This window comes from Pholis gunnellus, assembly GCF_910591455.1.
Source record: "Pholis gunnellus genome assembly, chromosome: 8".
Lineage (NCBI taxonomy): Eukaryota > Metazoa > Chordata > Actinopteri > Perciformes > Pholidae > Pholis > Pholis gunnellus.
The window spans coordinates 27,636,186-27,659,315 of record NC_136534.1 but is presented as its reverse complement, the minus strand read 5'-3'; the positions used below and the strand labels follow the sequence as shown (position 1 = coordinate 27,659,315).

The following is a 23,130-nucleotide window of genomic DNA, read 5'->3' as shown; positions in this document are numbered from 1 at the left end:
TCTTCTGGTGGTTTGTCTTTGGTGGTTTGTCTTCTGGTGGTTTGTCTTTGGTGGTTTGTCGTCTGGTGGTTTGTCTTCTAGTGGTTTGTCTTTGGTGGGTTGTCTTCTGGTGGTTTGTCTTTGGTGGTTTGTCTTCTGGTGGTTTGTCTTTGGTGGTTTGTCTTCTGGTGGTTTGTCTTCGGTGGTTTGTCTTCTGGTGGTTTGTCTTCTGGTGGTTTGTCTTTGGTGGTTTGTTTTATAGTGGTTTGTCTTCTGGTGGTTTGGCTTTGGTGGTTTGTCTTCTGGTGGTTTGGCTTTGGTGGTTTGGCTTTGGTGGTTTGTCTTCTGGTGGTTTGTCTTTGGTGGGTTGTCTTCTGGTGGTTTGTCTTTGGTGGGTTGTCTTCTGGTGGTTTGTCTTCTGGTGGTTTGTCTTTGGTGGGTTGTCTTCTGGTGGGTTGTCTTTGGTGGGTTGTCTCCTGGTGGTTTGTCTTCTAGTGGTTTGTCTTCTGGTGGTTTGTATTTGGTGGTTTGTCTTCTGGTGGTTTGTCTTTGGTGGTTTGTGTTTTGGTGGTTTGTCTTTGGTGGGTTGTCTTCTGGTGGTTTGTCTTCTAGTGGTTTGTCTTCTGGTGGTTTGTCTTTGGTGGGTTGTCTTCTGGTGGTTTGTCTTTGGTGGGTTGTCTCCTGGTGGTTTGTCTTCTAGTGGTTTGTCTTCTGGTGGTTTCTGAGGACCAGGACTGATCCAATGGAACCCTCAGAATGTTGTCTGAGCGTCATCAGATGTGATGATCTCAGAATGTAAACTGGACAAACCAAATGTTGAGTCTACTGACTGTTCAAATGTAAACTGTGGACCAAACACAAACCCACTGATGCTCAATGATGACTGATGGATTTCCTGTTTATCTAATCTCAGATCAGGAAGTCACTTTACTTCTGTTTACACTCTGTTGTTTGTGCTGACGGATCAGTACCACAGCTTTAAAAAAACACACACAATGTTGAAAAACTCTTAAAGGAGTAGTGTCATGAATACAGACATATATAGATGTATACAAATGGAGAGGAAGAGGAGGAGAGAGGCCCAGCAGTCTGGGTCTATAGCAGCATATCTAGGAGCTGGACCAAGGAAAACCTGAGCCAGCTCTAACTATAAACCTGAACCAGCCCTAACTATAAACCTGAACCAGCCCTAACTATAAACCTGAACCAGCCCTAACTATAAACCTGAGCCAGCCCTAACTATAAACCTGAACCAGCCCTAACTATAAACCTGAACCAGCCCTAACTATAAACCTGAACCAGCCCTAACTATAAACCTGAACCAGCCCTAACTATAAACCTGAACCAGCCCTAACTATAAACCTGAACCAGTCCTAACTATAAACCTGAACCAGCCCTAACTATAAACCTGAACCAGCCCTAACTATAAACCTGAGCCAGCCCTAATTATAATCCTGAGCCAGCCCTAACTATAAACCTGAACCAGCCCTAACTATAAACCTGAACCAGCCCTAACTATAAACCTGAACCAGCCCTAACTATAAACCTGAGCCAGCCCTAATTATAATCCTGAGCCAGCCCTAACTATAAACCTGAACCAGCCCTAACTATAAACCTGAACCAGCCCTAACTATAAACCTGAGCCAGCCCTAATTATAAACCTGAGCCAGCCCTAACTATAAACCTGAACCAGCCCTAACTATAAACCTGAACCAGCCCTAACTATAAACCTGAACCAGCCCTAACTATAAACCTGAGCCAGTCCTAATTATAATCCTGAGCCAGCCCTAACTATAATCCTGAGCCAGCCCTAATTATAAACCTGAGCCAGTCCTAATTATAATCCTGAGCCAGCCCTAACTATAATCCTGAGCCAGCCCTAACTATAAACCTGAGCCAGCCCTAACTATAAACCTGAGCCAGCCCTAACTATAAACCTGAGTCAGCCCTAACTATAAACCTGAACCAGCCCTAACTATAAACCTGAGCCAGTCCTAATTATAATCCTGAGCCAGCCCTAACTATAATCCTGAGCCAGCCCTAATTATAAACCTGAGCCAGTCCTAATTATAATCCTGAGCCAGCCCTAACTATAATCCTGAGCCAGCCCTAACTATAAACCTGAGCCAGCCCTAACTATAAACCTGAGCCAGCCCTAACTATAAACCTGAGTCAGCCCTAACTATAAACCTGAGCCAGCCCTAACTATAAACCTGAGCCAGCCCTAACTATAATCCTGAGCCAGCCCTAACTATAAACCTGAGTCAGCCCTAACTATAAACCTGAGCCAGCCCTAACTATAAACCTGAGCCAGCCCTAACTATAAACCTGAGCCAGTCCTAACTATAATCCTGAGCCAGCCCTAACTATAATCCTGAGCCAGCCCTAATTATAAACCTGAGCCAGCCCCAACTATAATCCTGAGCCAGCCCTAACTATAAACCTGAGCCAGTCCTAACTATAATCCTGAACCAGCCCTAACTATAAACCTGAGCCAGCCCTAACTATAAACCTGAGCCAGCCCTAACTATAAACCTGCGTTCATCAAGGATTCATTGTTTATCGATCTGATAAATAGGACTTAAACCAGATTTAATGCTATTAATAGTTTTACAGTAGAATTACAGTAGTATTAAAATAGTATTAATAGTTACAGTAGTATTACAGTAGTCTTACAGTTTTACAGTAGTATTACAGTAGTATTAATAGTTACAATAGTATTACAGTAGTCTTACAGTAGTATTACAGTAGTATTAATAGTTCCAGTAGTATTACAGTAGTTTTACAGTAGTATTACAGTAGTATTAATAGTTACAGTAGTTTTACAGTAGTATTACAGTAGTATTAATAGTTCCAGTAGTATTACAGTAGTTTTACAGTAGTATTACAGTAGTATTAATAGTTACAGTAGTTTTACAGTAGTATTACAGTAGTATTAATAGTTACAGTAGTATTACAGTAGTTTTACAGTAGTATTACAGTAGTATTAATAGTTACAGTAGTTTTACAGTAGTATTACAGTAGTATTAATAGTTACAGTAGTATTACAGTAGTTTTACAGTCTTACAGTAGTATTACAGTAGTATTAATAGTTACAGTAGTATTACAGTAGTTTTACAGTAGTATTACAGTAGTATTAATAGTTACAGTAGTATTACAGTAGTATTACAGTAATATTACAGTAGTAGTTCAGTAGTAGTAGCAGTAGTATTACAGTAGTATAGTAGTATTAATCTTTATATGATATGTATCTTTCTGGTCTCCCTCAGGATCTTCAGACTCTCCTTACAGTAGTAGTACAGTCGTATTGCAGTAGTAATAGTAGTATTACAGTAGTATAGTAGCAGTGTAGGAGCGTGGAAACAAACAAGGAGGCGAGTATTCCCTTTGGCTGCACCTTGTGGCCGTTTATTTCCATCCATACACACATCATACACATTCACTTCCTGCTACCCTTTAACCCCTCTTGTCACCAGGGTTACGCCCCTTCTCTTAAAGGGGCCCCGTGAATTCGGTCCCTTCAGTCCCCTACAGCAGTATCAATAATCCATCTCTCTGGTCTCCTTCAGGATCTTCAGACTCTCTGCCCTCCTGTCCTGCTGAAGTGCCTTTGAGCCAGACGCTGAACCCGTTCAAGGTATGACATCATCACACGTGTCACAGTGGTTTAGTTTCTCATCATCGTCATCCTGTCACGTATACGTTCACTCTGAATGAGCCATAAAACCAATGAGAGTCACTTTTCTTCTTCTTTGACGCTTTATTCCTGCAGTCGTCTTCTCTTTGTAGGAGCTCATAGTTGATTCGTGAGTTTGTGGCCGTTAGTTTGCTTCAAGAGATAATTACTGAATCAGCTTCCTGCCTCAGAGATCTGCTGAGGAACTCCCTAATGAGGAATTTCCTGCAGATATCGTCAGGATTTAAGTTTCTCTTTAGCGCCTATTTTACATCTTTACTCTTATTTGTCTTCAACTTTCCCTTTTCTAGCATTCTTCATTTCACAAACAAACAAAGCATGAAACAAAGAAGAAACAGAATGAATCAGTTCCAACCTTTAAGACCGCAGCAGGTTCAGACTGACTGAATCCAGACTAAACAAACTTCTCTTCTTATCAGCCTGAAGCATCAGATCAGAGAAAAACTCCAACTCTACTCTCACCTTGTTGCTTTTGTATTTGGAGGCTTTAAGTAAACTCATTGCATCTTATTATCATCTCTGAACAGTTTTTACCAAATGTAACTGTTTGTTTTTTATTAATACACTTTATGAAAACAATAATAAATGCTTCGAAAATGCTAATTATGTCTACTTCAACTACCACTTCTCCCCGTAAATAAAAAGTTCTTTTTAAATAATTCACCACTGCTCCTGTCTCCTCGCAGCAGTCTTAATCTGTGGAGTTTCATTAAAAGGTTATTTTCATTCGTCGGTGTTATTATAACCATGAAATGTCCAAAGCAAAGATATTCAGCTCACTGTGCAGCTGGGACCAGACAATGTTTGCTATTTGTGCTTAATTAATAATGAATCAATGCTCAACTAATACATTGATCAGCTGATCCTTTCTGTGCTTGTTACGTCCCACCCTTTGGTCACCCTTTGGACACCCTTTGGTCACCCTTTGGTCACCCTTTGGACACCCTTTGGTCACCCTTTGGTCACCCTTTGGACACCCTTTGGACACTCTTTGGTCACCCTTTGGTCACCCTTTGGACACTCTTTGGTCACCCTTTGGACACCCTTTGGACACTCTTTGGTCACCCTTTGGTCACCCTTTGGACACCCTTTGGACACCCTTTGGACACCCTTTGGACACTCTTTGGTCACCCTTTGGACACCCTTTGGACACTCTTTGGACACCCTTTGGTCACCCTTTGGACACCCTTTGGACACCCTTTGGTCACCCTTTGGTCACCCTTTGGACACCCTTTGGACACTCTTTGGTCACCCTTTGGACACCCTTTGGTCACCCTTTGGACACCCTTTGGACACCCTTTGGTCACCCTTTGGACACCCTTTGGACACCCTTTGGTCACCCTTTGGACACCCTTTGGACACTCTTTGGTCACCCTTTGGACACCCTTTGGACACCCTTTGGTCACCCTTTGGTCACCCTTTGGACACCCTTTGGACACCCTTTGGACACCCTTTGGTCACCCTTTGGTCACCCTTTGGACACCCTTTGGACACTCTTTGGTCACCCTTTGGTCACCCTTTGGACACCCTTTGGACACCCTTTGGACACCCTTTGGACACTCTTTGGTCACCCTTTGGACACCCTTTGGTCACCCTTTGGTCACCCTTTGGTCACCCTTTGGACACCCTTTGGACACTCTTTGGTCACCCTTTGGACACCCTTTGGTCACCCTTTGGTCACCCTTTGGACACCCTTTGGTCACCCTTTGGACACCCTTTGGTCACCCTTTGGTCACCCTTTGGACACCCTTTGGACACCCTTTGGTCACCCTTTGGTCACCCTTTGGACACTCTTTGGTCACCCTTTGGACACCCTTTGGACACCCTTTGGACACCCTTTGGTCACCCTTTGGTCACCCTTTGGACACTCTTTGGTCACCCTTTGGACACCCTTTGGACACCCTTTGGACACCCTTTGGTCACCCTTTGGACACCCTTTGGTCACCCTTTGGTCACCCTTTGGACACCCTTTGGACACTCTTTGGTCACCCTTTGGTCACCCTTTGGACACCCTTTGGACACCCTTTGGTCACCCTTTGGACACCCTTTGGACACCCTTTGGTCCACCACAGAAGACTCCTTTAAACCCAGCAGACCCCTCCAGCTAGCTAGCTAACCCTGTAGCATCAACCAGCAGCTGAACAGGAAGTCAGTGGTTGAGTTGTCTCAAAGCCCGCCTCTGGCTTCATTTGATTGGCTGCCTGTTGAAAGTATTTAGACTTTAATGTGCGTCTAAAAAAAAGCACGAAATAAGAAGCTACTGTTGAAGATGAGAAGCTGAGGCGCGTCGCGGTGGACTAGCGGTCATGGTGACATTCCTGGTTCGATGCCACACAAGTTAATGTTCCCGAATCTTCATCTTTGGTGAAGCTTCAGCTGCTTGAGATTAAAACAGCTTCTCTGGCCTGAGCTCCACTTCTACATTCCTGGATATCGTCTCTGTTCACAGATGAATTATTCATATTATTGAACCCGTTTCTGTTTTCTAGTCCGGATTAGGTCCTCGGACTCGTCAGCGGCGGCTGAATGTTTGTCTGACGGAACGTTCCGTTCACATTCCTCACTGAGCTGTCGTGGCTGTTTTCCATCAGCGCCAGTCCAAACATGGTCTCCATACGTTGAAAAAATGAATACCTCCGTTTAGATTATCCAGAGCACAAACATCTGCCTTTCAAACAGAGCAATGAGCTCCCCGGGCAGCGGGGGGCCACATTCAGGGGCCCCGCGGAGCCGAGGTGTCCTTGGACCTTCCAGCTTCACCTTCTCCAAACATTAAGACAGACCGACACATGTTTGTGTTCTCCACAAGCGATGAGATTTAGAGGTTCTGCTCTCTGACGGACCTCCATGCTGCTGCTCTCAGATCAGTTTGATTCTTTAGAGAATCATCTCGTCTGTTATTAGAGGAAGACGATGTGAAGTATAATTATATTCATGTTCATCTAGAAGCTGCTCTTCTTTCTAGTTATCGATTCATCTGCTGATTGTTTTCTCAACGGTTCTTAAAACTGACCGACAGTTTAATTTAAGTTTATTATCACATGAAAAAGGTGAACTATTGAACTTGATGTCATTTGTGTTTGAAAAAGATATTTTTTTTAAAGTTCTCTCTTTAAACATGGTTCCTCTACATTACGTTCAAACATGTGACTGGTGGAGATGACCATGCGTACGGAGGCGTTCCTAAAATATCATTGATTTCTTTCACCTGATCTCATTCACAACTCGTTAAATAACGACTCTTTGTCCGAACCCTCAAACACAATTCAGACAAACATGGACTTTGAACCAGTAGACCAACGTTCTAGTTATCGTGAAGTTACGTGTTCTCGTACTGATGTTACGTTGTTTAAGTTTTACTTAGTTTACAGACTGATTCTGAGTCCAAACAAGATGTTTCTCCTAAACTGAGTGTTTCTGTCTGAACTCAACGTGATGACTGCGACCACAGCTTCATGGTTAGAAACTCAGCGGTCTGACAAAGTGTCAGATGAGAACGTGTTGGAGACCGAAACTATTTCAGTCCCACAAACTCTCCAGTCCTGGTCTTGTGTTGTATTCATCATAGAACTGATCATCTAGAAATACAAACCAACGTTTTGTTGTTCAGGATCCCGTCCTTCCAACCCAAACAACCTGAAACTAGAACAGATGTTCAGCATGTAGTGGAGTGTTGCTGTTGTTATCGTCAGGTGAGACAACAAAGTAAAGACATCCACGCTGTGGAAGTCATCTGCTACAATCTGTGACAGAGAATCTGGTCAATGAGCTGAGGAGCATCAGAGCAGTCAGCGGTGCTGCTGGGAGCTTTAGACGTGTGGAAGATCAGGTCCAGGGTCAGTCCTCATTGGACCTGCAGAGAGTTACTTCGTTGTGTGAATTTTGAACTGCTCGATAGTTGTGATCCTTTACAACTGGATCTGAGAGATGGACTTTACGTTTGCGTTGTTACAGAAACCTCTTTGTGGTTTAGAAACGTGCTCCTATGACGATAATAATGAGTAGAAACTGGACCTTCTGAACCTTTAAAGGATCAAGCCGTCCCCCTGAAGCTCCGCCGAGACGCTCCTCATTCAGCTCATTACTGTCCTTCAGTAAATATTATTTTCATCGCTGATTAATCTGATTATTATCTTGATTTACTGACAAAATAAAGTAAGTTGTGGGGAACAAACCACCAGGAGCTAACGGTTAGCTCGCTAGCAGCTCTCCGCTCAGCCGCTGTGTAGTCACCGTCACCGAGCTCCTGGCCTTTAAGCCTGTGATGGCTGCATGAGTCAATGTGGATGTGGAGACTGTGTGTGTTCACCTGCCGGATCACCTGTAATACAGTCAGCAGTGCAGATCCTGATCCTGATCCTGATCCTGGCCTCCAGAGAGCTGTGCCTGAGTCAGTCCTGTCCGCCTGGTTTCGGCTCTAAACAACGAGGCCCCTCGTTCTTGAACCTCTCGCTAAATAAATAGAGTCGGTTCCTCTCAATCAGCCTGTCGGAGCAGCGCTCTGCCCTGATTACCTTCACATGCTTCACATTAGACTCCCCGTTTCCTCAGCCTTCTGGCAGCTAATCAAACACAGGCATGAAACATGTTTGTGGGGGCGGGGTGTGGCCGTGCACACATGTTGATACATGCACACACACACACACACACACACACACACACATGCATGCATGCATGCACTGATGGAGGCATGCTCTGACTTAACAACCTCACATAAAACAAGGCGTACACATTCAGCAGAGCTGGTTATTGTCACTTTTACTGCGTTCACACTGGAGGAGAGAGAGCGGCTTCATTTCAAACTTTATCCGAAGCACAGCTCAGCTTCACCTGGAGTTCTGTTGGTAGTTAACCAGCACCTGAAACTGGAAACATCCAACTCCAACTCTCCTTTCATTTCCTTTGAGCCCGGCCAGAGGGGGATTCCATTAGAGTGATGGTACACCATGTGTAACATAATAACATGCAGTTTGGTGGAAATGCAGTTGTTTGTTGGCAGGATAGAGAAGAAAGGAGTAGACGAGTTTCAGGAAAGTAGAAAAATAAAAGATATATTCAAGAGAAATATTCAAGAGTGGAGATGTTGTTTTCACAGTTCAGTTTCTCAGTTCATGGACACCTTGAAGAAGTTATTGTCTTGCAGTAAAGATTTAAAAAATGACAACGCTCCGAACGACAACGCTCCAACCATGCTCTAAACGACCACGTTATGAACAACCACGTTATGAACAACAACGATCTAAACGACCACGTTATGAACGACAACGTTACAAACGACAACGATCTAAACGACCACGTTATGAACAACAACATACGAACGACAACGATCTAAACGACCACGTTATGAACAACAACATACGAACGACAACGATCTAAACGACCACGTTATGAACAACCACGTTATGAACAACAACGTTACGAACGACAACGCTCTAAACAACCACGTTATGAACAACAACGTTACAAACGACAACGATCTAAACGACCACGTTATGAACAACCACGTTATGAACAACAACGTTATGAACAACAACGTTATGAACAACGTTACAAACGACAACGATCTAAACGACCACGTTATGAACAACAATGTTATGAACAACAACGCTCTAAACAACCACGTTACAAACGACAACGATCTAAACGACCACGTTACAAACGACAACGATCTAAACGACCACGTTATGAACGACAACGTTACAAACGACCACGTTACAAACGACAACACTCTAAACAACCACGTTACAAACGACAACGCTCTAAACAACAACGTTACAAACGACAACGATCTAAACGACCACGTTATGAACAACAATGTTACGAACGACAACGCTCTAAACAACCACGTTACAAACGACAACGATCTAAACGACCACGTTACAAACGACAACACTCTAAACAACCACGTTACAAACGACAACGCTCTAAACAACAACGTTACAAACGACAACGATCTAAATGACCACGTTATGAACAACAATGTTACGAATGACAACGCTCTAAACAACCACGTTACAAACGACAACGATCTAAACGACCACGTTATGAACAACAACGTTACAAACGACAACGATCTAAACGACCACGTTATGAACGACAACGATCTAAACAACCACGTTACAAACGACAACGATCTAAACGACCACGTTATGAACGACAACGTTACAAACGACAACGCTCTAAACAACCACGTTATGAACGACAACGATCTAAACAACCACGTTACAAACGACAACGATCTAAACGACCACGTTATGAACAACAATGTTACGAACGACAACGCTCTAAACAACCACGTTACAAACGACAACGATCTAAACGACCATGTTATGAACGACAACGTTACAAACGACAACGCTCTAAACAACCACGTTACAAACGACAACGCTCTAAACAACCACGTTACAAACGACAACACTCTAAACAACCACGTTACAAACGACAACGCTCTAAACAACAACGTTACAAACGACAACGATCTAAATGACCACGTTATGAACAACAATGTTACGAACGACAACGCTCTAAACAACCACGTTACAAACGACAACGATCTAAACGACCACGTTATGAACGACAACGTTACAAACGACAACGCTCTAAACAACCACGTTATGAACGACAACGATCTAAACAACCACGTTACAAACGACAACGATCTAAACGACCACGTTATGAACAACAATGTTACGAACGACAACGCTCTGAACAACCACGTTACAAACGACAACGATCTAAACGACCATGTTATGAACGACAACGTTACAACGACCTCTTTATGAACGACTTCTTCCCAAATGGTACTAAATGGTAGCGTTTGACTCTTTTACTCCCTGTGACTGTTCTCATTGTTGGATGACGTTGTTCGAGGGTTACTTTAGTAACTTTAGTCTTATTTTACTACTATAGTGTTAAATAACAATAATTTGGGTTGAATTGAACAACAAACTTTGACTGACGTGAAGGAACACCTCCATGTTATAAAGGGCCAAGTCGTTTCCAGAAACATCGTCCGTCATGTGAGCTATTTACAGTCCAAGTGTAAATGTGTGCGTCACATCAGTGTGAATGAGTCTTTAGTTGTTTGTATCTGAGCAGGAGGTCAGGGTTGCACTAAACACACAAGACATTTAAAAACGTTTCTTGTTCCTTCTCCACCTGCGATTTGTCCAGACTGTCTGCTGCTCACAGATGACAGGAAATGGTCCTATTAGACAGTAAGCGGAGCCAGCTGGAGCAGAGACGAGAGGACAGCGACAGTCTTCCGGCTTTTGTGTGGCAGCAATGGTTTGAATTCAGCAGGATTCTCTGGTCCAGAGGAGGAAGAAGAGGGAACATTATAGGAGTGATGAAGTTGGCCTCAGTGGTTGTGTTTGTGTTTCTCATCTCTCTTTTCCCTCTGAACAAACGCTCATGATGCATCACTGACGACTTATACGTCTGTCTGTCTTAATGCGTTCTGCATCCATGAAACCTCTACAGAGGGTTTGAACATCCGTCTCTACACTCGCTCATCCAGACTCACTCACAAGCATTGTGGCGTTTTCACAATGACACGCAGACCCGATCAAACCTCCGATCTTCTGATTCTCCCTGCTGAACCTCAAATTTAAATTAACATGTAAACAGATTAGTATGAATATATTAGTAAGATCATTTATCAGATTCATCTGCAGCTATAACATTTCAGCGTCCAAGTTTGAAGACAATCTTTTCAGATCTGAGGCCGAGTTCCTTCTGTCCTGATGAAAGATGTTCACTGAGCTGATCGTCCAGATGTGAAAGCTTAAGTCAAGTCTCTCTGCTCAGTGAACTGTTTCTCATGAGTTTATAGAGATGGTTTAAATAAGACAGGAGACGAACTGTCCTCTACTTCCTCCTCTGTCCCTGTACTTCCTGTTATGAGTTGTGCACTGATTTACTTTCTACACGTGTCGCTCAATGATTTATTCAGATTAATCCCAGCGCTGCAGTTATGGTCTCATGAGATGAGTTCATGGACACATCATTATTTCAGAAGACACACTCTTCACCCCTCAGCTGTCACTCAGTCTGACTCCAGGTTTATCTCTGAACACCGTTTACACTGAACTCTGTTTCTAGACTCAACGTCCAACCGTCATTGAAAAATAAGTATTTTACTCATTAAAAACCTCTTAGTTGATGAAGAAAACCCATAAAAACCCATTAAACAAACACGTGATCTAACAAACTATGTCTAACGTAACAGAAAACAAAACCCAACTTCAATATTGTGTAATATAAGTGATATGAAGACATGTATTCCTTAAATGAGCTCTGTTTATTTATTTCTCATGAAATGAAGGTGTTTTATGGGTTCAACTTTGATCTTTCAGATGAATTGACTCCTCATTGATCTCTGGTTGACGTACCTAATCCTGCCTTGAGTGGCATTTCTTCTTTTTTCAAAATGTACCAAAACACTGTCATCTTTGGTAGATAATAATATATAAATATGAAACTAAATATGAATCCAGTGTTTGTTAATCTGTGTTTGTCATCGTTAATCTGACGTCAGTTTGAAAGTAATCAGAACTCTTTTTATGTAAAAGTCGGACCTGAATCCATCTCCAGTCGTCACATTAAACATCAACGCAGAGACTAAAAACACAGTTTAAGATCGAACTACTTCATTTCACAGGCTTCACTGGAAACTATATTTTACAGGGAATTATCTCAATATTTATTGATTATTTAAATACTTGTCTATTCCAGTCTCTCTCCCTCATTCCCGCCTTCTCAGATAGACCAATGGGAGACGCTGGCCGGGCGAATACTGAACCAGCAGGAATCTCTTTTCTAGCACAATTAAAGGTTTCAGTGAATTCCTCTTTCAAGTGGGCCTTTCCCAAAATGTGCGACTTGTTTGTTGAGCAACCCACCACACGACAGCTCCGAGGTGTTTTTCTTCTTGAGAAAGACCATAAAGTTTAGTAATGTGGAGTCACGGTGGGCGTGGCCTGTTGATGGGAAACAGATCCTCTGCATTCACTTCTCTTGTCTTTGTGTTGCAGAGAGAAACCCGAGAGCCGTTCAAAGCATGGAGGGGAGGCGGGGTCTCTTCCTCGGCCTCATCATGGCAGCGTGTTTCTACGGCAACGCCGCCCAGAAGACAGGTGGGTGTGATTATGCAGCCGTGACTGAACCTCCTGCATTCCAGCGGTGTGTGGTACACCGATACTAACCCGTCACCACGCTGTAATTTCTGCTGAGCACTCGGACACGAAGCATTAACTGGTTCACAAAAGCACAAATCTTCTTCACCCTCTTGCATAAAACACATGAATATTACCATCTGGATGTTTGGGGAGAGAGGGAGGGGCCAGATAGAGAGACGGGTACAGTAAACCACGGTGAAGCAACTTAGTTTTACTGCATGAAATTCTCTCCGATTTTCACTGGAGACCATAGATTTTCTTTTCCAGTCAGTTTGAGTCTCGTTGAGAAGTTTCTAGAAATAATAAGTATGAGAACACTGAAAAGGTTTTTCTGATTGATTGAGATTGAGAAGTTAAAGGAGAGGTAGAGTTGCATCAGCACGCCACTGTTCACTTCACTTCCGCTGCTCCTCACACTTCTGCATCCCAGAATGCATCTGAAGGTGCTGTCCACAAACTATCCACAAGCTGCTCACGTTTCTCTTCTTGCACACAAACAACCCACCACGTCTGCCTGAAAGCCACGCTGATGCTTTTCACCTTCTGGCTGACACGCTTTCCTACGAGCAAAGAACCGCTCTGTGCTGAGAGCTTTCCTCTGAAGACCTCTCCGTGACTTGACAACCTTCCCCTCTCAGTCTGCACTCAAGAGGCCGTGGCCGACATCGTCTTCATGGTGGACGGGTCGTGGAGCATCGGCACCGAGAACTTCAAACAGATCCGTCGGTTTCTGCACACGCTGGTCAACAGCTTCGACGTTGGGCAGGAGCACGTCCGCATCGGGCTGGTCCAGTACAGCTCCACTCCACGCACCGAGTTCCTGCTCAACACCTATCAGAGCAAGAAGGACGTGCTCCAGTACATCAGCAGATTGCCTTACATGGGCGGCGGCACCCACACGGGGCTCGGCTTGGACTTCATGCTGAACGAGCACTTTGTGGAGGCGGCCGGAAGCCGAGGGGGCCAGAACGTGCCGCAGATCGCCATGGTGATCACCGACGGCAAATCACAAGACAACGTGGAGTCCCACGCTCGGGACCTGAAGAAGAAGGGAATTGTTTTGTATGCGATTGGTATCAAAGAAGCAGATGAAGACCAGCTGAAAGAGATAGCCAATGAGCCCCACAGCCAGCACGTCTACAGCGTGTCTGACTTTGCGGCGCTGCAGGGAATTTCTCAGGGCATCGTCCAGACGCTTTGCACGACCGTAGAGGAAGTCAAACGACAACTCCTGCAATTGTCTCGAGGTAAAACGTGTCATAGCACACAGGTCCTGGTGATTCAGTGATCTGAATAGATATACCTTACATATATATCCATATATATCTATATCTATGTCCAACAGAATGAATTCTGTCAGTCAGAAAAATCACCTTGACCAAGGAAGCTTGTAAACCATAAGAATTCAGAGATGGTGCACAAAATATATTGTAAATGGGTACACTGGTGCACACACAGCTTGTTTCCACGCGCTGACTTTTTTCTCCTTTCTGTCCAGAATGTGCCAAAGCCACGGTGGCCGACATCGTCTTCCTGGTTGACGGATCTTCCAGCATCGGCATCAGTAACTTTCAGGAGATCCGGCAGTTTCTCCGTAGCGTAGTCAACGGCCTGGACATCGGCCCTGACAAGGTTCGGATCGGCTTGGCTCAGTACAGCGATGAAACTACGATGGAGTTCCTGCTGAAGGATCACACGGACAAGAAATCCCTGCTGGATGCAGTGGACACACTTCCCTACCGAACAGGAGGCACGGTAACGGGCGGGGCCATCGAATTCCTCCTGAAGAACTACTTCACAGAGGACGCCGGGAGCCGAGCCAAACAACGGGTGCCTCAGATCGCTGTGGTCATCACGGATGGAGAGTCCACAGACGATGTGGCAGCGCCCGCCCACCGCCTGAGGCAGCACGGAGTCATCGTGTTTGGCATCGGGGTCGGAGCAGCCGACCGGAAGGAGCTGGAGTCCATCGCCAACCGGCCTCTGGAGCGCTTCCTGTCCACCATCGATAACTACCAGACTCTACAGAGGCTGACCGTGGGTCTGCTGGAAACTGTTTGCATCTCTGTGGAGGATCAGAGGCAAGGTAAGGCCAACAGCAATCAGAGGAAACAATTACCTGAAAATAGGTCATTTGTTGCAGTATTCAGAAGCAACTGAAAAGTACCTTTAAGAGCAGCGAGAGGTGTCTTGCAACACATAACTGACTGAATGAAGTTGATTTAATAAGAGACGTCGTGACATTAAGGCTGCATTCACAGCAAATCAGGAGTGGTGGTGATAAGCACAGGCTGGTGTCACTTACATGGACTATTTAACGCCAAGCGACTGCACAATGATTAACGTCTTTGGTCGTATCGCTCTGGATCACCGGTTACGTGGTTTGCATTGGTGATTGGTTTTGTCCATAAGCCAGAGCTGGGATAACTTTGATTACATCACAATAACATCAGGTCTCAGGTCAGATCCACCAGGTCTCCCTAGCTGGTGGATCTGACATTATACTGTGTTTTAAATAAATGCTCCTTTTCCTTTAAAGCATGTATTTTTCCACTTATAACTTCAAGTGTTTTGAGCCCTCAGACAAACACATGAAGGCTCTTCAGTGATTAAGTTCCAATTTGCGGTCAGCCAAACATGCAGCGTCAGCCAACATTAAGAGACATGTGTTGTTTGGAATGGGGACAGACTGTTGAACTTTAGTTTCCCACAGAAATGGTTAATTGGCTGGGAAAAGGCCTCAAGATAAGGATTACTATTTGCTTTGAGAATAATAATTCAAGCATCATTTGGAGTTCATTTGGAATTTGCCAGCCTTTGCAACCTGTGAGAAGAACAAAAGTATATATTAAGTACAGAGGTCCATACTAAATACTAAATATGAAATAATACTAAAATGAAAGTGATATTTCGTAAGTCTGTATCTTGTAGTTTGTGGGCTATGTTACTATGTTACACTTTACAGAGTGTTTTTTCCATAACAGCCGATCCTCTCACTGTTCTTTGGTTTGTTTTCTTTCAGCCTTGGCAGAAAAGTTTGCAGACATCTTCTTCCTGGTGGACAGCGGCATGTCTCTGGCAGACTTCGGGCAGGTCAAGAACCTCCTCATGCGACTGGTCAATCAGCTGAACATCGGAGCGTCCGCCTACCGTCTGGGTTTGGCCCAGTACGGTCAAAATATCATTGTTGAATTTCTTCTCAATGCTCATCAAACCAAAGAGGAGACTCAGATCACCGTTAAGCGTCTACGACAGCGAAGACTGCAACCCAACGAGCCTCGTAAACTGGGCCACGCTTTGGACTACGCCAGCACTAACTTTTTCACCCGTGAGGCAGGAAGCCGGGCGGACCAGGGTTACCGGCAGTTCCTGGTTGTTATAAGTGGAAAAGACTCCGATGATCCTGTGCATAAAGAGTCACGTCTGATGAAATCCTCAGGAGTAACTGTGGTGGGGATGAGCCTCAGTCCGTCCTTGCAGGAGATGCGTCTCGTAGCGACGGCGCCGTACGTCTACCAGTCCATCAGCAGCGTAGCCAACCTGAAGGCCATCTTTGAAAGAGAGGAGGCGGAGACCATTCTCACTGGAGGTTAAATACCTTTATTATTATCTGTTAATCACTAGAGAAACTTGAATAAGTATTTAACCCCCTCTCTAAATTAGATTCAGATTCAAACAGTTTGAGTACCTTGTTAAGTTTATCTGTATACCTGTTTATTGTCCTCTCCACTGGCCCTAAGCTTTAGACATTTCACAGGCCATAGCGGTCACAAAGGTCACCTGAGCAGACTCAACTTTGTACCCAGACTACCTGCATTGCTTTGCTGTAGCCCTCTACGTTTTCACCGGACGAGCCTCATTTAAACGAACAACGGCTAAAGTCTGAACACAGCAAGAAACACAGAATGTAACAGATTGTCTAATGAAATGAGCATTCTGTCTTTCATCTTTCATGTAGAAATGTTCAGTGAATTATGAATTGGTAATAAAGATTCTATGATAATACAACTCTTTTCACAGATTGCAAAGCTGCCAAACTGGCCGACATCGTGTTCATCGTCGATGAGTCTGGAAGCATCGGAAACGCCAACTTCCAGCTGGTGCGCGCTTTCCTCCACTCGGTTGTGAGCGCCCTGGAAGTCAGTCCCTCTCGAGTCCGAGTGGGCATCGTTATGTACAACGACAAGTCCACAGCACAGGTCTACCTTAACTCCTTCAACGACAAGAACGAATTGCTGAAGTTCATCAAAATCCTGCCTTATCGTGGTGGCGGTACATACACTGGAGTGGCCCTAGAGTTCGCCCTGAAGGAGGTTTTCATCCCGCAAAGAGGAAGCAGGAGAGCAAAGGGTGTCCAACAGGTGGCGGTGGTGATCACAGATGGTGAATCCCAGGACAACGTGAGCACGGCAGCCGCTAATCTTCGTCGAGATGGTATCACCGTCTACGCAGTAGGGGTCAAAGATGCCAATGAGGAACAGCTGGTAGAGATGGCGTCTTATCCCTCACATAAGCACATGTTCATTGTGGACAGCTTTGCCAAACTGAAATCGCTAGAGCAGAGTTTGCAGAAAATGCTGTGTCACAACATCCTTCGGCAAGCCGTCTCAGTCAGTACAAGAAGAACCAGCATCAAAGAAGGTCTGAACCAGGGTTTTGTGTTATAACTGGCTTTGTTGAATAAGTCTGAAATTATGTTTTAAGTCAAAGTTTAAAGAATAGAAAGCATTTATAGCATTGAACATTAAGTAAATTCATGAAAGAGAGAAAAATAACTGCTTTTACTTTTCCAGGCTGTGTACAAACGGATGAAGCCGACATCTTCTTCCTGATCGATCACTCAGGAAGCATTTACCCCAAAGACTTCAAAGACATGAAGACGTTCATCACTGAGTTTCTAAATACATTCCGTATCGGGCCACAACATGTCCGCGTGGGGGTTGTAAAATATGCAGATTCGGCAGATTTAGAATTTGATCTGACAGCCCACTCAGATGCAAAGAAGTTGGAGAAAGCAGTGGAGGATATTAGACAAATCGGAGGTGGGACAGAGACGGGAAGAGCGCTGGAATTCATGAGCCCACAATTTGATCGAGCCGTGGCAACTCGTGGTCACACGGTCCCAGAGTACCTGGTGGTCATCACCGATGGAAAATCTTCCGATGAGGTCAAGGTTCCCGCAGAAAAACTGAGGGCGCAGGGCGTCATTGTCTACGCCATCGGGGTGAAAAACGCAGACGCGGTTGAGCTGGGAGAGATCGCCGGCGACCCCAAGAGGACTTTCTTTGTCAATAATTTTGATGCTTTGAAGCCCATCAAGGATGACATCATCACAGACATCTGCTCTCAAGACGGTAAGAAAACTGGATGTTCTGTATGTGTCAGACATTAGCATTGGACAGCTGATACTAGAGAGGTGACAGGAAGTGAGGGTCCGTGGCTGGAAACGATTAATGGTTCATTTGTGGTTCTTGGTTGATGCCTTAAGGCAGCGCCGGCTCCGCCTTGTTTTCTACGTAAGATAGATGTATTTTGTGATGATACAAAGGGTCCCCAGGTTGGCTCAGCAGGAGAAAAGAGGAACGCCACACTAACATGTGCTACTGTGTCCACAGCTTGTAAAGACACACCAGGCGATCTCCTTTTCTTGATTGACAGTTCTGGGAGCATCTATCCAAAAGACTACGAGAAAATGAAAGACTTCATGAAATCAGTCATCAGCAAGTCCGTCATTGGGCAGAACGAGGTGCATGTCGGTGTCATGCAGTTCAGCTCAATCCAACAACTAGCCTTCCCCCTCAACCTCTACTACAGCAAGGAAGGAATGTCCAGAGCCATCGATGACATGCAGCAGATTGGTGGAGGCACCGACACGGGTAAAGCCATCACTGATGTGTCGCAGTACTTTGATGCAGCCGGAGGAGGGCGTCCTGGCATGAGGCAGAGGCTGATAGTGATAACAGACGGTGAGGCCCAGGATGAGGTCAAAGGCCCCGCTGAGGCTCTGAGGGCCAAGAGAGTGGTGGTCTACGCCATCGGAGTGGTGGACGCCAACACCACCCAGCTGCTGGAGATCAGCGGTTCACCAGACAGGATGTATTCCGAGAGGGACTTTGACGCTCTGAAGGACTTGGAGAGCCAGGTAGCCTTGGAGCTCTGTGACCCAGAGAGAGGTATGAGGCAATCATTTCAGTGATTAAGCTTAAAAGTTTGTCTGCCACGAATTCCCCCTCTTCTTTTTTAAACTATAGACTCACATCTAGTCTTGGGGTATTGAGGATTTACATTCGCAATCTGTCTCGTGGCTCAGTGTTGGAGCGGGTTGTCCTTCAATCAGAAGATCGGCGGTTTGATCCACAGCTCCACTAGTCCATGTTCATGTGTCCTTGGGCAAGACACTTAACTCCAAATTGCTTCCACAAGCTTCACATGTCTGAATGTTATGTGAATGTTAGTTAGTCCTGCTGGGCAGGTAGCACCTTGCATGGTAGAACCTCCCATCAGTGTATGAATGGGTGTGAATGATGACAAGTAGTGTTAAAGCGCTTTGAGTGGTCAAAAGAATAGAAAAGCGTTATAAAAGTACAGTCCATTTAGCATTTAGTTTTCTAGCTGAACATATAAATAAGACAGCTTTGAAGGTTTTGGATGGCAAACAAGCGTATACATGTTGAGGTGATTCCTCCTGCTGCGTTTTCCTTTGACCTAATTCGCTCTTTGTCCTTTTATCTCCAACCAGAGTGTAAGAAGACAGAAAGAGCTGACATTATTTTCCTGGTGGACGGCTCCACAAGCATAACCCTGAGCAAGTTCAGAAGCATGCAGAAATTTATGGCGTCAATGGTGAACCAAACCACAGTTGGCAAGGACATGACTCGCTTCGGGGTCATTCTCTACTCCACCGACCCCAAATCTATTTTTACTCTGAAAAAGTACAACTCCAAACGAGACGTTCTGAATGCAATATCAGCACTGTCGTCCCCGTATGGAGACACCTACACCGGCAGGGCTTTGGCATACTCTCTAGAGTTCTTCAACGAGGCAAACGGTGGTCGAGCGGATCTCCAGGTTCCACAGATTCTCCTGGTGATCACAGATGGCGATGCTACCGACCGTGACAGTCTGGTCGCTCCCTCCGTGGCGCTGCTAGACAAAGGGATCAGCGTCTTCAGTATCGGAGTCGAAGGAGCCAACAGGACACAGCTGGAGATCATGTCTGGTCACGACACGTCCAGAGTTTTCTACGTGGATAACTTTGATGCCCTGGAAACTCTGTACAAGAATATTACTCATGTCCTCTGCAATTCCACCAAGCCAGGTAAGAGGCCGTGTCATCGCACCTTTTCCACTCTGGATCTAGACGGGGAAACATAAATATTCAAAGCATCATTAAGAACCTTCTTTCTAGCTTTGCAAAAATTCATCGACAAACCAAAATAATACCACTACTCGCACTTGTCTTTCACAAATTGGAAAGTCACTGTATAAGATCACAGTATATTTGCAGTATATGCAGCTAAATTGTATGGTTTAGTGAGGACATTAATGTTAGCAAATATACAAGTAGCCCATTAAACAATGTCTTTAAGCATATCCGCCAATATTCTCTGCAAGCAAATGTCAGCCAATAATTACATCCGAGCAATTTCGTCATTGGGCTCTAAATGGGATTATATTATTTACTCAAGTGATGAACTTAGATCAGTGTTCATAGTGGCGTTATGACATTAGTCAAGCGAAGAGCATGGAGCCTCCAACCACAGTGTTGAAATCTATCAAGAATAAATTCAAATGACTGAAGTATATGGCTCGATTATTTCCTAGTAATGGGGATACATTTCCTCTCTTTGCTTCCACAGTTTGTGAGAAACAGCAGGCGGACCTGGTCTTCCTAATCGATCAGTCTGGCAGCATCAGCTCAAACGACTACACCACCATGAAGCAGTTCACCACAGGACTGGTGAACAGCTTCAAAGTCAGTGAAAATCTAGTGCGTGTAGGACTCGCCCAGTTCAGCAGCACTTTCCAAAAGGAGTTTTACCTCAACCAGTTTTACAGCGAGCAAGCCATGACCAAGCACATCCTGGACATGGAGCAGCTCGGTGGAGGCACCAACATCGGACTGGCCCTGGATTCCATCAGTGATTATTTTGAGGCGTCTCGGGGCAGCCGAAGATCTACCGGGATCTCCCAGAACCTGGTGCTGATCACAGACGGTGAGTCGCAGGACGACGTGGAGGACGCAGCTGATCGTCTCAAGGCTCTGGGCGTCGAGGTGTTCGCCATCGGCATTGGAGACGTCCACGATCTGGAGCTCCTGCAGATCACTGGCACCCCAGAGAGGCTGTTTACTGTGCAGAGCTTCGGCAGCTTGGAAAAGATCAAACAAAAGGTGGTCGATACGATCTGCAAATCTAAACCCATCAAAGATCCCAGTGGTGAGTTGAAAAGTGTTCTTTCTCACCATATTCCTCTGTGTCTCTGGCTGCCAAAGGTAAAGACGTGTTTCCTTTTGCTTCAGCCTGCAGCATCGATATCGCCATGGGATTCGATATTTCTCGGGGAAACCGAGCTCCCAACGAGATGCTGATCAGCGGCCACAACAAGCTCCAGGCCTTCCTGCCAGAGATCGTCCGTTACGTTTCTTCAATACAAGGTCTGTGCTGCGTCGGTCCGGAACCCGTCAAGACCAACATCGCCTTTCAAGTGGTGGCGCAAAATGGACGCTCCCTCTACGACTTCAACTTTGAAGGCTACAGCAGCGACGTGGTGAATAAAGTCATGACCTTGACTTTGGCAGAGCCCACTTACTTCAACACCGCCCTGCTGAAGTCCTTCGGGAGGAAGTTCAGTGCCCAGTCCCAAGCTGGCGTGAAGGTGAGTCTGAGACACGTTTTAAGGTGGTATGGATTCCAGTCTGGAAGGAGAAGAGAGTATTTAGAGACCAGATGTTAGTCCAGCTACTGTTTCACCCAGTAAACTGTCTTCATAGCTCTTAGCTTCTTCCAGTTTTCTGCTGAAGTGAAACGAACTGAGCTTGACTCTGTAGCTCAGTCAGCCAGATATTGAAGTGTGGAACGAGTTGTAATTCAGCTGGAATAAATTGAAAATGAGTCCACTTGTAGTTTAAACATTCTGGATCTCATTGTGACGACCTTTGATGCCAAACCACGAATATCCCGCCAATATGGGATTTAACAAACCATGAAATGTATGAACAAGTACAAGTTGGCAAGTGTTAGACTGATGGAAATACAGAGGATCCTGCTTTGATGACGCAGCTTTCCCCTGGTTCTATTCCCCGTGGTTAAGAAAGTGATGAGGGATAACCATGTTAGATGAGTCTTCACCTTCACTTGAATGAATGAGATGTAGTCTTTAATCAGTCTAACATGTGACCCTTCAGGTGCTGGTGATCTTCTCAGACGGACTCGATGAGGATGTGATGAAACTGGAGCAGGAATCAGAGCTGCTGCGACAGTCTGGTAAAACCTGGGAGATCCAACATGAGCACGATTTGCATTCCTTCTCTTTATAATTACATCATTATGTTTCCATTATCAAGTAGATTATGTAACTCCATTGTCTCTATGTCTATAACTATTTCTTCTTCTCTTGTGTGGTTTCTGCAGGCGTCAGCGCTCTGCTGACGGTGGCCCTGGAGGGTGCCCGAGACCCCGCCCAGCTGCAGATGGTGGAGTTCGGGCGAGGATTCGGCTACAAGCTTCCTCTCAGCATCGGCATGCAGAGCGTGGGCAGCACCGTCCTCAAGCAGATCGTGAGTAGTTTGTATTAGTGTTCAGGTATAACAGCTATTTTATGTCTCTTTGTAGTTGTTTTATGTCTCTATGTGGTCGTTGTTTGTCTCTTTGTAGTTGTTTTATGTCTCTATGTAGTTGTTGTTTGTCTCTTTGTAGTTGTTTTATGTCTCTATGTGGTTGTTTTGTGTCTCTTTGCAGCTCTTTTGCATTGTGAAACAAGGTCAACATTTACATATTGTAAATTACATCCACAGCATAAATAACGTAACAAATGTTGTAATTTCAAGCCAAATGTTGTTTTTACTAAACGCAATCAAGTTTTTTTGTTTTGTTTTAAACTACAACTGCTATTTGGGAGGAAAAACCTTTTCCTCTAAACATAGTTGAGATGGCAGTTTATCTGCATGGAGGCAGAGTTGACCCCTGACCCTTTGGGCCCCTGACCCTTTGGGCCCCTGACCCTGTATCTGTTCAGTAATCCATCTGGGATCTGAGCGTTGATGATGAAGTGATT

The 23,130-nt window shown here is 44.9% G+C and overlaps 1 protein-coding gene across 5 annotated transcripts in view; it reads left to right on the top strand.

Moving 5' to 3' along the window:
- The window catches only part of col6a4a (collagen, type VI, alpha 4a), a 47,403-nt gene that overhangs the window by 3,300 nt on the left and 20,973 nt on the right, over positions 1 to 23,130 (top strand). For 4 of the 5 annotated variants that reach the window (XM_079165107.1, XM_079165106.1, XM_079165109.1 and 1 more), the window contains exons 1-11: positions 13,791 to 14,102; positions 14,354 to 14,941; positions 15,878 to 16,444; positions 16,876 to 17,496; positions 17,649 to 18,209; positions 18,471 to 19,028; positions 19,595 to 20,173; positions 20,715 to 21,293; positions 21,377 to 21,732; positions 22,262 to 22,340; positions 22,488 to 22,633. In XM_079165107.1, the coding sequence (XP_079021233.1) occupies positions 13,841 to 14,102; positions 14,354 to 14,941; positions 15,878 to 16,444; positions 16,876 to 17,496; positions 17,649 to 18,209; positions 18,471 to 19,028; positions 19,595 to 20,173; positions 20,715 to 21,293; positions 21,377 to 21,732; positions 22,262 to 22,340; positions 22,488 to 22,633 (4,896 nt within the window). In that variant the 5' untranslated portion in view covers positions 13,791 to 13,840. Of the gene's footprint in view, positions 1 to 3,548; positions 3,617 to 12,711; positions 12,814 to 13,790; positions 14,103 to 14,353; positions 14,942 to 15,877; positions 16,445 to 16,875; positions 17,497 to 17,648; positions 18,210 to 18,470; positions 19,029 to 19,594; positions 20,174 to 20,714; positions 21,294 to 21,376; positions 21,733 to 22,261; positions 22,341 to 22,487; positions 22,634 to 23,130 lie in introns of those variants that run through there. The other variant, XM_079165110.1, reaches the window with a different exon arrangement.